The sequence below is a fragment of the Manduca sexta genome, chromosome 6, assembly GCF_014839805.1.
Source record: "Manduca sexta isolate Smith_Timp_Sample1 chromosome 6, JHU_Msex_v1.0, whole genome shotgun sequence".
Lineage (NCBI taxonomy): Eukaryota > Metazoa > Arthropoda > Insecta > Lepidoptera > Sphingidae > Manduca > Manduca sexta.
The window spans coordinates 7082383-7095350 of record NC_051120.1 but is presented as its reverse complement, the minus strand read 5'-3'; the positions used below and the strand labels follow the sequence as shown (position 1 = coordinate 7095350).

At 32.6% G+C, this 12968-nt stretch overlaps 1 protein-coding gene across 2 annotated transcripts in view; it reads left to right on the top strand.

Annotated features, from left to right (window-relative positions):
- Window positions 1-12968, top strand: part of LOC115442185 (semaphorin-5A) — a 52879-nt gene that overhangs the window by 21749 nt on the left and 18162 nt on the right. For both annotated transcript variants that reach the window (XM_037446642.1, XM_037446648.1), the window contains exon 3: window positions 6489-6591. In XM_037446642.1, the coding sequence (XP_037302539.1) occupies window positions 6489-6591 (103 nt within the window). The remainder of the gene's footprint in view (window positions 1-6488; window positions 6592-12968) is intronic.

The following is a 12968-nucleotide window of genomic DNA, read 5'->3' as shown; positions in this document are numbered from 1 at the left end:
TACAGGGCTGATATTATTATTATTGTGGAAATGCGTCAATGACTGTCACTACTAACCGACTGCAGAAGTCGACGCTTTGGCAAATGTGGTTGAATTTACAACCTGAAACAGTTTAATTGCACCATAGCACCATAGAACCATAGAACTTAACGTTTTGTTTAAAGTTTAAGTAGATCCCGCGTGATTTTTTTTATATCATCACTTTTTGGCGAGGTCGCATGCGTAAGTATTTTCGCTAAATAAATAGGGAAAAATATTTTAAGAATCGGTTATAATTTCCCAACAAATAAATATTATGACCCCTTTATGAGACTAGATGTAATCATTACATGTTGTCTATTACTAAGATAAAGCCATTATTTATCTGTAACATCTTCTAGAATAACAGCAATATAACGTATAATTGTTAACGCGAATGTTAGACTTCGAAATAAAATTCTTTTTCGTATTTTTTTTTCATTGTAATTTTCTCTTGGTTTCGAAGACTGCAACCTTCATTGATACAGAGAAAAATCAGACGCAGAGAAATAGTTTTATTTAATATAACATATATTTTAAGCAGTGGACATCCTGTGGCTGATGATGATAAATATTAATAAATATAACGTAGCTACAAAACAATCAACAGAACGAAATCCAATGTAACAACTATTTTCAATTGTCCCAGAACCCTGTGGAGTAAAAGAAAGCACCAATAAAATAATAGAATACAAGTCAACACAGAATGGTTTGTTCCAAACTGTCACCACACATCGCAAAGTCGATAGCATTGCGTGTTCCCAGAACAGTAAATCAGAATAAGTCGGCAGTAAAACGCATTTGTTTTGTTATTTATTGACTGTTGATAATCGTGTGAGCTTTGTTGGACCACGTTATGTTCTTGGAAAAGTGAATCATAGGTTTGGTTATAAAAAAAATGATTTTTGATTTTGAACGTGATAGACGGATTTAAAAATTAGATTCGACAACTTCTCTTGAATTAGAAGTTTTTTTTTATTATATTTAACAATATGTTTTTTTTTTCAATTAAATCGATCTCTCTTCTCCTTGTTCACTACATCGCCCTTTTAAATAATTTTTAAGTTTGATACGATAATAGAACCAGTGGCCGTGAAAAGGTTATAAGGTTCACTTTAGAAATATGTTTGCAATAAGTATTATAAATCTAACTGAGCCAACTGAAACACTATTAAAATGAGCACTATTGCCGACCGCTGATCAGGAATCCCCTTTGCCCCATGAAAATAGATTGATGGAAGGTGAATTTACGACGTCAATGCAGTTGTTATTTATCGTAATAATCATCGTATTGTTAAGTTATTCGCGGCGTTAACTCCTATGCTTACAGGAAACGTTGGACTTCGATAGAAATCTAACCATAAACTAATAATTCAGCTATAACGTTTTATTGTTGTTATTTAATAGTTAATTGAATCTGGTAGAAATGGTGATTTGCGTGGATGGCGTAAGACGTTTAGTGCTTTTATGATGTATAATATTTAATAAGTTATGGGACCCTTTCTGTTATGCAACTTTGAAAGGTATAAAGCTTTTATAGCGTAAATACTGCTACTTAAATGTAAAAAGAATTGGTCGTTTACAATTGGACCCCGTTATGAAAAATATACCAACCAAAAATTATCCAAAAATACATAAGTAATTATTGTTTAATAAGCAATTAATCCTAATGTGATAGTTTAGTAAGCAAAACACGCCAAGATCTTTTTATATCCGACATATAAAAGTATGTGTGAATCAAGCCACACAAATGTTTTACATAAAAAAAACCATCTGTAACGAATAACACAATCCACGAATGTTGTTTAAAACTAGTTAGTACATTTTGCCATAACTCGGCCTATTTAATATAATCCTTACAAAGGCCACTACAGAACATAATATTTTGTTTAATATCAAAGACATTAAACAGTATAGTTAGGTATAGCCAAATTTGTGATTCAAAAGTTATTACCCATTGGTAAATAAGTCACTGTCTTCTTTGAAATCACCTTGTGACTAGTTGTCAGAGCGTCCTTAGGTATTAATACAAAAATAATATATTTACAGAAATTATGCTTATATTCGCATTAAATACATGCAAATCTATATGGAAAAAATATGAATTTAAATTGACGTTTTGCTATTTCACGGTAGATTGAGTAACCATAACAGAAGCGCAAAATTTTTGTATGACAAACTTCTACATGATCTCAGAACTCTTTGTTCAACGTCAAGTACACATCAATTTCTTTTCATCACATTTGATAAGGTAAATATGCAACCTCATTGGCGCCCACGTAATTACGCGCCTTTCTAAAAAGTGAGTTCCAGCTCGGTTTCACGCATTAAGCTCGATAAACCCGGAGATTTACACGACATTTCCAACTTATATTTGCATCTAGTTCTAATGGGTGAAATCTACCATAACCGGTATATTTTGTTTGACCATTACTTTCCTTTCGTTAATTGTTTTAACTGCGCATTTGCGTGTTTGATTGTAGGGTTATAATTAAAGTTTTAAGTGCTTGTTGATATAATTTAATATTGTAATATATTTTTTTGAATGTATAAATTACTAAATGTTCTGTGTACCGTCATCGTAAAAGTTATTTTCATAGTTTAGTGTCGTACTGATTACTTTTATGGATAAATTTAACTTATTCATTAGTATTAGACAATCTTGCACAAATGATAAAATTTGTTAAAAGTAAACGCAGAAATAGCTGAATGGCATTCGATGATTTTTTTACATGGATACACCATATCCTGAATTAACACATATGTTACTTTTTATCCCGATAATTTACTCCCATGGGAAATAATGATTTTGTTTTTGTTTTATAAACATAGAGCAAACTTTTTTTATGTATTATGGTGGTTAGGCACATTTGTAGCAGTAAAGGCGTTTCACACTTGCGAAGCCGCGAACAACGTCTAGTCTAAGTTATTTAGGCCAATGTATTTTAATATATTTAAATTCGTTTCCATAAAGAAATATTTTTATTTAATAGGATATGCTGACTATTGGTTAAAGTAAAACGGGGTTATTTATCAAGGTAATACTAACTAAAATTTTGCGACTTGCATTTCATTGCCTGAATACAATATTTGCCGCGAAATCCCATTAACCTTGTTTGAACACCTAAGTAATGTTTGAGTGTTCGTTTAGTTTATTTAGTTTGCGATTTGAAGTTCTACATTAAGATTAATACGATTATTAAATATTTATTTTTCCTTCTTTAACGGGATTGAGGATGTCTATCTTTTTTAATTTTTAATCCATTTTAATATTGGTAACCAATTTTAAAATAAAAATTGAAAATTTTGTATTATAAAATGTAGGTAGATATTGTAACTTTGACTTTTCGGACCTCGAACACCTCAGGCCCTCGTGATTATAAAGGCTGTAAAGTTTTCGAAATGACGGAAGAAAATTAGAATATAAAAAACAGCGATAAAATCCGTAAAATAGTTTTATTTCAATGTGTAATATTCAGGTAAATATAAAGAATTATTATGGTAACCATAATAATTTAGTGGTTTCTGAAAGCCGTTTAATTTTTGGATAAAAAGTCTTTATTTGATCGTAGGAAATAAATTATAATTTTATTATATCAGATCATGATAGTAAATGATGATATTTTGTTCATACGGATCCAGAATGGGGACCATCTATATTTAGTGCCTTTCTAATCGCAACATTTGGCACATCCATCGATCCTGGTTGCCAAGGTTTACAAACGGTTAACTCTTAAATAACGTATATCATGAATTCTGGATCTGGACATGGGACATTAAATGTACCTACGATTGTCACCTTTAGTTCATTTCAAAAGAAAAATAGGATTGCATATTTTATGTAATTTTTTTTAAATACATTTCTTACATATATATGAATGAACTGCTCTAAACAACATTAAAAAAAAACGATTTTATTGATTTCTGTGTATCATGCACTGTAGCTTACACCTTAAACTGATTGTGAAAAGAGCAACACCAGTTTCTTGCCCGTTCTTCTCTAGTGAATACTGCTTTCCGAACTGGAAACAACAGTCAAAAACCAATAATATTTTTCTCTGTATCATGCACCGATACCTTAAAGTAATTTTGAAAAGAGCAACACCAGTTTCTTGCCTGTTCTTCTCTGGTGATATCTACTTTCCGAACTGGTAATACTGACGGAATCTAAATAATGTATAACATTTTACAGGTTCGAGTATATTATCTTATTTCAATAATTTTCTCATGCCCTAAATTCCTGTTTTGTCTGAATTCCTACCTTTATCAGGTATCTGTATAACCGCAGGAATGCCGTAGTCTGGTACCTTGTCTAACGAAAGCTTATCAACTACACTTGTCTTAGAAATTGATATTCTAATCAAGCAGTTAATGGATTTCTAATTCACATCATAAAATTAATGATAGTATTTTAATTGATACACATAACGTGGAGAAATATGATTAATTATGATATTTGTAAGTGCTATTAAAATGGATATTTATTTCGTGTATGGTGATTAAGGTTATTAGCATGACGAAGGGACAAGTTTGTATGTCTTCATGTACATATTGTATTAGATTTATATAAATATCGGCAATATATCAAAATCTTTTTTTAATTGCTTTTGACGACACGAGCTAGCCGTTCGCCTGATGGTAAGCGATATGACCGCCCATAAACAGTAGAAACATCTTGATATACAAAGTATTGTTTGGTATTCCACTGTGCTCACCATGTTGAGACATGAGATGTTAAGTCTTATTATGTCCAGTTACACTGGCCATAATGTTCTTCAAACCGGAACACAACAGTGACTACTGACTACACACTGCTTATTGACGGCAGAAATAGACATTGCAGTGGTACATGCCCAGACGGACTCCCACATATGAGACACCTACCAGTACCTAATCTACATAATGTCTAGGCATTACGAGATGTCACATCTCATGTAACTAATATAAATGCGAAAGCTTCTGAAATTGTTTACTAGAATTAGAAGTAAACGCAGGAACAAGATTTGGATAAAAGGCATACAGATAGACTAGGTCCTAGGTTATTTTTTATGAAGGTAATTTACTACCGTGGGAATTTTTTTAATTCGATTTTTAAATAGATGACACTGGCGTATGGCTTTATGAATCACTAAAGTGTTTAAGGCACCCTGGAAAGCGGCTTTTCACATGGGCGAAGCCGCAAGCAACACCTACTATCTTAAGAATCTTATCAGAACATAATCCTCATAGTTTCCTACACAGAAGTTTGCATACAAGATGTTTATAGAACTCGATTTGAATGCCTTGTACGGTGCGAGTGCTGATGGCGATGATGGCTCATTACCATCGGACGGGGCTAGTTATTTATCGTAATTACACCCGGGACATCTATCTCAAATCTATACTTTGAATATCTTCATCTATGTCATGGAACAGGGTTGTTCTTTCTTTATACATTTGAATGCTGTCTTGGGCAAGGTTTCTTTTTAGAAACGTCTGCTTGTATCAACCTTCGACTTAAGCGTGTGAACGGTGCAGTGTTTTTAGGTATACAATATATATATATATATATATATATATATATATATATATATATATATATATATATATATATATATATATATATATAATATCAGCCCTGTATTATATACTTGCCCACTGCTGAGCACGGACCTCGTCTACTACTGAGAGGGATTAGGCCGAAATTCCTATAGAGAACTTCTCAGATGTGCAGGTTTTCTCATGATGTTTTCCTTCACCGTTAAAGCGAACGATAAATTCACAAAGAATACACACATGATTTTTTAGAAAAGTCAGAGGTGTGTGCCCTTGGGATTTGAACCTGCGGACATTCGTCTCGGCAGTCCGTTCCATACCCAACTAGGCTATCGCCGCCAATATACAATATACATACTTTAGAATAAATATAGCTATAGTTTTTACTATCATGCGTCTCAACGTTGATATTAATTTAACATAATATTCAGGCTTCGTCTAAACTCAAACACAAAACTTCCTTTATTCTCATTCATTTTTTTTTCTGTTGGCAACGGATATAGACAGCCTGATCCCGAAACGTGACACACTTACATGTGCCACTATGGCGGGTTTCAACACCTTGTGTACGGTGGTCGCTATCCGGTCGGATATAAAATATATACTACCACTAGCAATCTACCATCGTGTTATCGCTGTGAAGAAGAAGTGACTAGAAACTCTCAGCAACACGATTTTGTTCTCTATTAACTGGGCTTAATGAGACAACCATAATGCATTCTTATGCAGAATTTTTATAGATGCTGTTGCTATTATTTATAATTGTCTGCAGAAATGGCGCTTTAAACTGGCGACCAACTCTACTCTCATAGTCCGGTATAATTTAGGAATCCAATCCCATGCAAAACTTATTAAACCGCAAATAATAATTTATGTAAATAAATCTCATCTAATAATAAGTAATTTCCGTTTTCATAATTGATTTAAAATTACAGATCTGCTGGCGGTGGACAGCGATATATTTGAAGATAAGAGCTCTAAATCATTTTCGCAACTGCTATTCGATGTGGCAAGGGACCAACTGATCGTGGGCGCAAGGTGAGTGTCTAAACGTGGCCTAAACCATTTATAGTAAATAAAGCTGTGATTACATTAGATGAAAATAACATTAAGCCTAAAGAAGAGCCTGTTTTGGTTCTTAGTGTGAGTACCCAAGGATGGTAAATGAAGGTTTAATACCGGTGACGATTATACGTCGGTTGACATTGTATTTTGACTACATTGTATTAGGAGTGGTTTAGAATGTATATTTAGAAAAGTTTGTCGATAGTTTAAAATTATATTCCTTTTTGAATATCTTAAGAAGATATAGAAGTCCACAAGGGCTATTTCTCATCAATATTCAATGGAATTATGCTCATCATGCAACTTTGTATAGTCGACTTTTACGACATCCTAGAGAAAATATGGACTTGTCGTACTTACGCTGGATCCAGTATGACATTCTCTTAAGCCTGTTGTACATAGGTTTAATATTGTAGTGTTAAAAATAAACGCCTTTAAGAATAGCGAGGATTTTAAATTTAGAACATGATCCAAGTTGTTGACATGTGATCGATCTCTGTCAATTGACATCTAGTTCAAGTATTATGTCAGGACTTATAAGGATATGTGGCAGTAAGTTAAGTTTATGTTTTAATCATTAAGCTATAATGAATGGCAGTGATCATAATGCTTGTAAGCTAAATGAATGGATTTTTATTTTATTTATGTGTAAATCGAAGCCGTTTTAAAAGCTATTGACACAATGATTTAGTTCTTATAATCCAGATCTCACGCGGTTCTAGTTACCGTTGCATTATATGTTTAAACACAACCGTTCCGTCCGTTTAATGCTCGCAGCTCGATACATTAAACTGTTTCGAAATTGTCAAACAGTCAGAGCGCATGCGTTGTAACTCAAACGCCACATGGCATGTCAGCGGCCAGATACATAAATCATAAAAAAACACCATAACATTTAATGATAACAGTGTATCCACGTTCTAATGAGTTGAGCAAACAACCTGAGTCATTCACCTACACTGACAACTTATGATATAAGATAGTTGTTATCAATGTAACCAACAGGTTGTTAACGGAATGTCCCGCTTAGTATCTCAATTTAATTAAATTTTACTGAATAAAAATGCGGTCTTAATGTACTTTGGGCTTGATGCGAAATTCATGTTTAATTTGCTTTTATTTTTGGATGGAGTTTTAAGTTACATATTAGGGTTTATACCTTCTTTAAATATAGCTATATCAGCATCATTACCACGATTAGACAGCTATGTTAAATTCTATATAATAGGGGTCGAATTTATTAAGATTTATCGGACACATTTTCATATTCCATGGTGATAGTGAATAGAAAAACTTAATTATTATCCGATTTAAAAATAGAACGCGATACTTTCGCGTGCTGGAAAAACTAAGTTTAGTAAGCATTATTATTACGTTAATTTATTCGGAGATAATAATGCTATGCTAAATATTTTGTCTTTATTTTAATGATATAAGTTTAAAAATAACAATTTCGAACCATTCACAGAATCATTTGCTTTCATCAATGCGTATTGAGACAAGATCGTGGTTGGTCAAAGAATGTGCTCGAAGTTTAAGATTCCTAGATTTTAACCAATTTAAATGACACTTCATTCGGAATTCAACTCACGCGCTTGTCTTAGAGCTTAGTGCAATCCATGTACATGTTTACTTATGACTGAGTGTTTTTTTACACATAACAGATACATATTAGCACATACTGATGTTAATGTGCTAATTGAACTATGAATATGAATTATATAAAATAGTTATAAAAATTTAAAAGCATTACGGTGTAGTGGAAAACATTGTAAACTTTTCGGTTGGTGATGTGTCTTTAGCAATAGAGACTTTCCCGCCCTCACACCCACCACTACAACTCCTGTAAGCCAGGATCAGCAGTGGCACACATTTTGTGACACCGAGCAGTGAAGCTCGGCGAGTCTCAGGGAAAACTAATATGTCACTATCCCGCAACGAAATTAATCAAATAGAAAGATAGGGAGGAGTTGGAAATCTCTTCTTTCTTTCTTTCTGTCTTTAGCAATAATACTGCGGGTACTATTTTGCAGTGGCGAAGGTATAACCCAATTACTGCCGGCTTCCCTTTAAGTAGGATTTATGTAGAACTACCGACCAGCCCCGGCTTCGCACGGGTTCAATGCTGATACTAAATACACTACAGAAAAACTGTGAACGTTGTATATAAAAACATAGCGGCTCGCTCTGGCTTCGCGCGGATATAACATAACAAAATAACAGTATTTCTCCACTATTTAATGGATGTTATTATTATACATATAAACCTTCCTCTTGAATCACTCTATCTGTTAAAAAAACCGCATCAAAATCCGTTGCGTAGTTTTAAAGATTTAAGCACACATAGGGACAGAGAAAGCGACTTTGTTTTATACTATGTAGTGATCTATCATTGGAACGATTTGTAGACCGCATTTATGCATAGTACCTACATGTCGTGTCGGGTTCTCTTTTAGAAAATTTCCTCTTTGGCCATCGCTGTTTAGTTTTTTTAATGTGATAGTCTAAAAGCTTGCTTGACGGTAAGCGCTACGATCACCCATAAACAATAGCAACATTGCCTTGAACTTGGAAATGGGCTGCGATAGTGAATATGATGCTATAACTGTAAATGACCAGAACATGGATTTAAATTTGTAACACAAAATAAATAATTACATTACTAATACATATCCAATTAAGTACTTAATATATTTATTGGATTAAGTTGTAAATACTTTTAAGAGGTACACACACTAATATCTATACCTTATTATTTCATTTACGATAGTTGTACTGTGTATTAGCTAATGCTGTTTAAATAAAATGAATAAAAATTGTATTACTATGTAGTATAATGTCTAGAAGAGTTTTGTTTGAACGTCAAATGTATTTAACATCTGAATCTGCGATAGATCGTCATGAGATCTTTTATGTATTCTCTTCTTATTTCCAGCTAAATTGCGTATGTGTTACGCATTGTTTACTATAGAATCTTCGGAACATACTGTGGTACGATGCTGAGTAGTCGATAGTATGCTAAGTAGCTTTCTCCGACGTATGTAAGATTCTCAGAGTTCTGTGCGTATAACGGTTGATATCATTTCGTTCCACCGCATCAGAAATTAAGGGCTATTTATCCAATCTTAAGTTCTTTTACATAAATCATTCTTATATGTCTCAGTCTTCAATGTTAGGTCAGTGTAACCCCATTTTTTTATCCATGGACATACTATAGTTCTTTACTTATTTACCGTCAGGTTGCTTGCTTATTTGACCTCGTAAAAATACACATGGGAATGGTAGTTTCAAATAGGTAGTTAAGCAAATACTTGGAAAGATTTTGTGTGATGCGAGATGGTGTCAGAAATAAAGCAACTTCAACCCAGACAATAAGTTTTTTATCGACAATAATAATTACTATTAACATTATAGCATAATATATCATTATATTACTAACAATGTCGTGAACGGTGCGTTTGACCGCTTATTTAATAGTGATAAAGGGAATAATAATTTGTTGTGTCCGTAGTTCGTGATATGATAACTGGCGTACTAAGAACTATTTCTGTTGACTGACGTGCTAAATGTTTACGAACTTTGCCCTGGATTTTTACCATTGACTGTTTGCTCTATAATGCCTTTATATTATGCACGTGCATTCAAAAATCTAGTTTAATGTTATGAGATCAAAGTATAATATTGAATTGGGTTTATGGTGTTGCGTGGTTATGTTTTATGTTTAATTAAGCATAATAATTATATTATTAAATAGAATATTTCATCAGAATACGTATCGACGGTTCAAAGGCTAATTGACAATTGACAAAAAATTTAATTAGTTTAAAAAAAAACAGAAAAAAGTGCTGATTTTAAATATGTATGAAACTTGGTGTCGCAAAATTGTGCTTAAGTAAATTAGATTTTCAACCGTCGCTATAATGCCCATTTTATTAATGAGTAATGTTCCTTATACTTGAATATTATTCATATGAAACGTCGCTTCAAATATTTCAATATTTTATACGCTTCGAACAAACATCTTAAATTAACAGTGAAGCCATTTGTTCACTCTTAACCCGTTTTAACAAATTGTTGAGAAGTAATTAACTATGACTTATAATGTAGACAAATTCTTACTCAATTTGGAATTTATGAATGTTATATATGGGTTTAGGTTCAGTGTAAAGCGGTTCTCTTCAAAAGGAGGGAAGTATGCGTTTGTCAATAAAGTTTTAAGGTTATGTCGTACTATAAAAGTGATGCTATAAGTGAAACATAGCAAAGAAAACCAACTTAAATTGTATCAAAGATTCAAATAAAAAAATCAGATCATATTTTTTTTAAACTTTAATCTGTTGACTTCATTTAACCCTTTGATTAGGTTTGGTTAACTAAACTATGAAGTCTTGTTACTATAAAGGAGGTCAAAATATACAATGACTTTATGTTATACTTATACATTATATTTTTCAAATATTATAATATTTTTGAAACATGCTATATAAGAACTCATGTGACACTATATTTTATTATCACTAACCAGATCTGCATTCACGTAAATGCAAGTTATCAGTTTTGCAAGATAAGAGCCACTATTCTTAAAAAAGATGTTATCTACAAGTTTAGCGACAGTATTCTGTTTATCTTGTTATATCATGACACATAACAAAATTTACTTTAAAATAGATTTTAACTCCGACATCACCCATATGAGTTTCTTTTGTGATAACCATTTTTTTAAATTTCCCGCTACTAAAAACGCGTCTGGTTGTAAGTTTAGACTAAGGTTTACAATGTTGAATGCGGTGATAGCCTAGCTTGGTGACGAACGGACTGCCGAGACGAATGTCCCCAGGTGCAAATGCCAAGGGCACCCAGCTTTGATTTTCTAAAAATTATGTGTGTATTCTTTGTGAATTATCGGTTGCTATAACGGTGAAGGAAAAAATCTTGAGGAAATCTGCATACATGAGAAGTTTTCCATAAGAATTTTGAGGGTGTGTGAAGTCTATCAATCCGCACTAGGTCAGTGTGGTGGACTATGGCTTAATACCTCCCAGTAGTAGAGGTGGCCCGTGTCCAGCAGTGGGACAGTATATAACACAGGGTTGATATTATTATTATTACATGATTACAATGTTACATCAACCATTAGTTTGGTTCAATTACAATTAATAAAATTTTTAAGAACTTAAAGTTTTCGAAAGTGTTGCCTATTCTTGTTGTTTTTTAGCATCACATATCTAAAGCTAATGGTTCACACTCCGACACTTCCCTATCGGCCAACATTTGGCCAAACTATTAAAACAGTGTTTGCACAAGTGATTCTCGCAGCGAAGAAACTCTTTATCCAGTAGTGTGTGGGTGGAGCTTTACTTTCCTAACACGATGCTTCAAATTCTTTGTCTACGGACCTTACGGTTATTCTTTAGTTGTTCATTTGCATTATTACAGTTGGCATTGTAAACTAGGTTACCATTGCTTTGGAAAATATTATGTATTATAATATCCACTTATTTTATTTTTATAACTTGGATTTGATTATTAATGAAATTATAGTCATTTACAATTAAAAAGACATGTTAGAAACATTTTTTTCTTTAAGAAAAATAACGGCTTTTGGTTATCGCTTGATTGTGGTATAAAATTCCGAGTATATTAATAGTTCAAGCTGATCTCTACCTAAAATGTATTAAGATTGAAGTAATAAATTAAATGAAGTCATGAACCAGCACAAAAAGAAGTATTTTTTATCTGTATGGTTATTCTTTTGACTTCAAGTTATCGGTAAAGATTGTTAGAGTATGAAATCTTTTTATTATAAGTAGTTAATACAATAAATTAAAAAAAACATTCGAGTGAATATGTAAAGCACCACAGTGCATATAAATTATTGCGATACCGTTTCCCATCTGGTGCAACGCATATCAGTTACGACTTTGATATTTGATACTTGACACACTGATCACGACTGTATGCGAATGTATCATGTTTTGTATGTCACACTATTTCATATACAGGATGATGTTGTTATGAGAGATTAAGATAATTGTGTATTTTTGAATTTTTTATTTATATCTTTTCATAGGATTATGCTATGAGTAAGTTGTTCGTTTAATAGCGAGCGTGATGTCTGTTTAACCCAATAATTGTTGATGTTTATGAGAATTTATATGTCCTTAAGGGTCAAATACAGTGCAGTATCATTATGCTTTGTAATTGATATAATAAGTAGGTTATTTTTATTGTTTTGGACCATTTGTGATATTTACAATCTTACAAACGGCTCCCTTGCCTCTTTTTAAATGTACAAGTATTTTTTTAAATCTTTTTGATAATGATTTCTTATTTTTACGCGAATGACATTA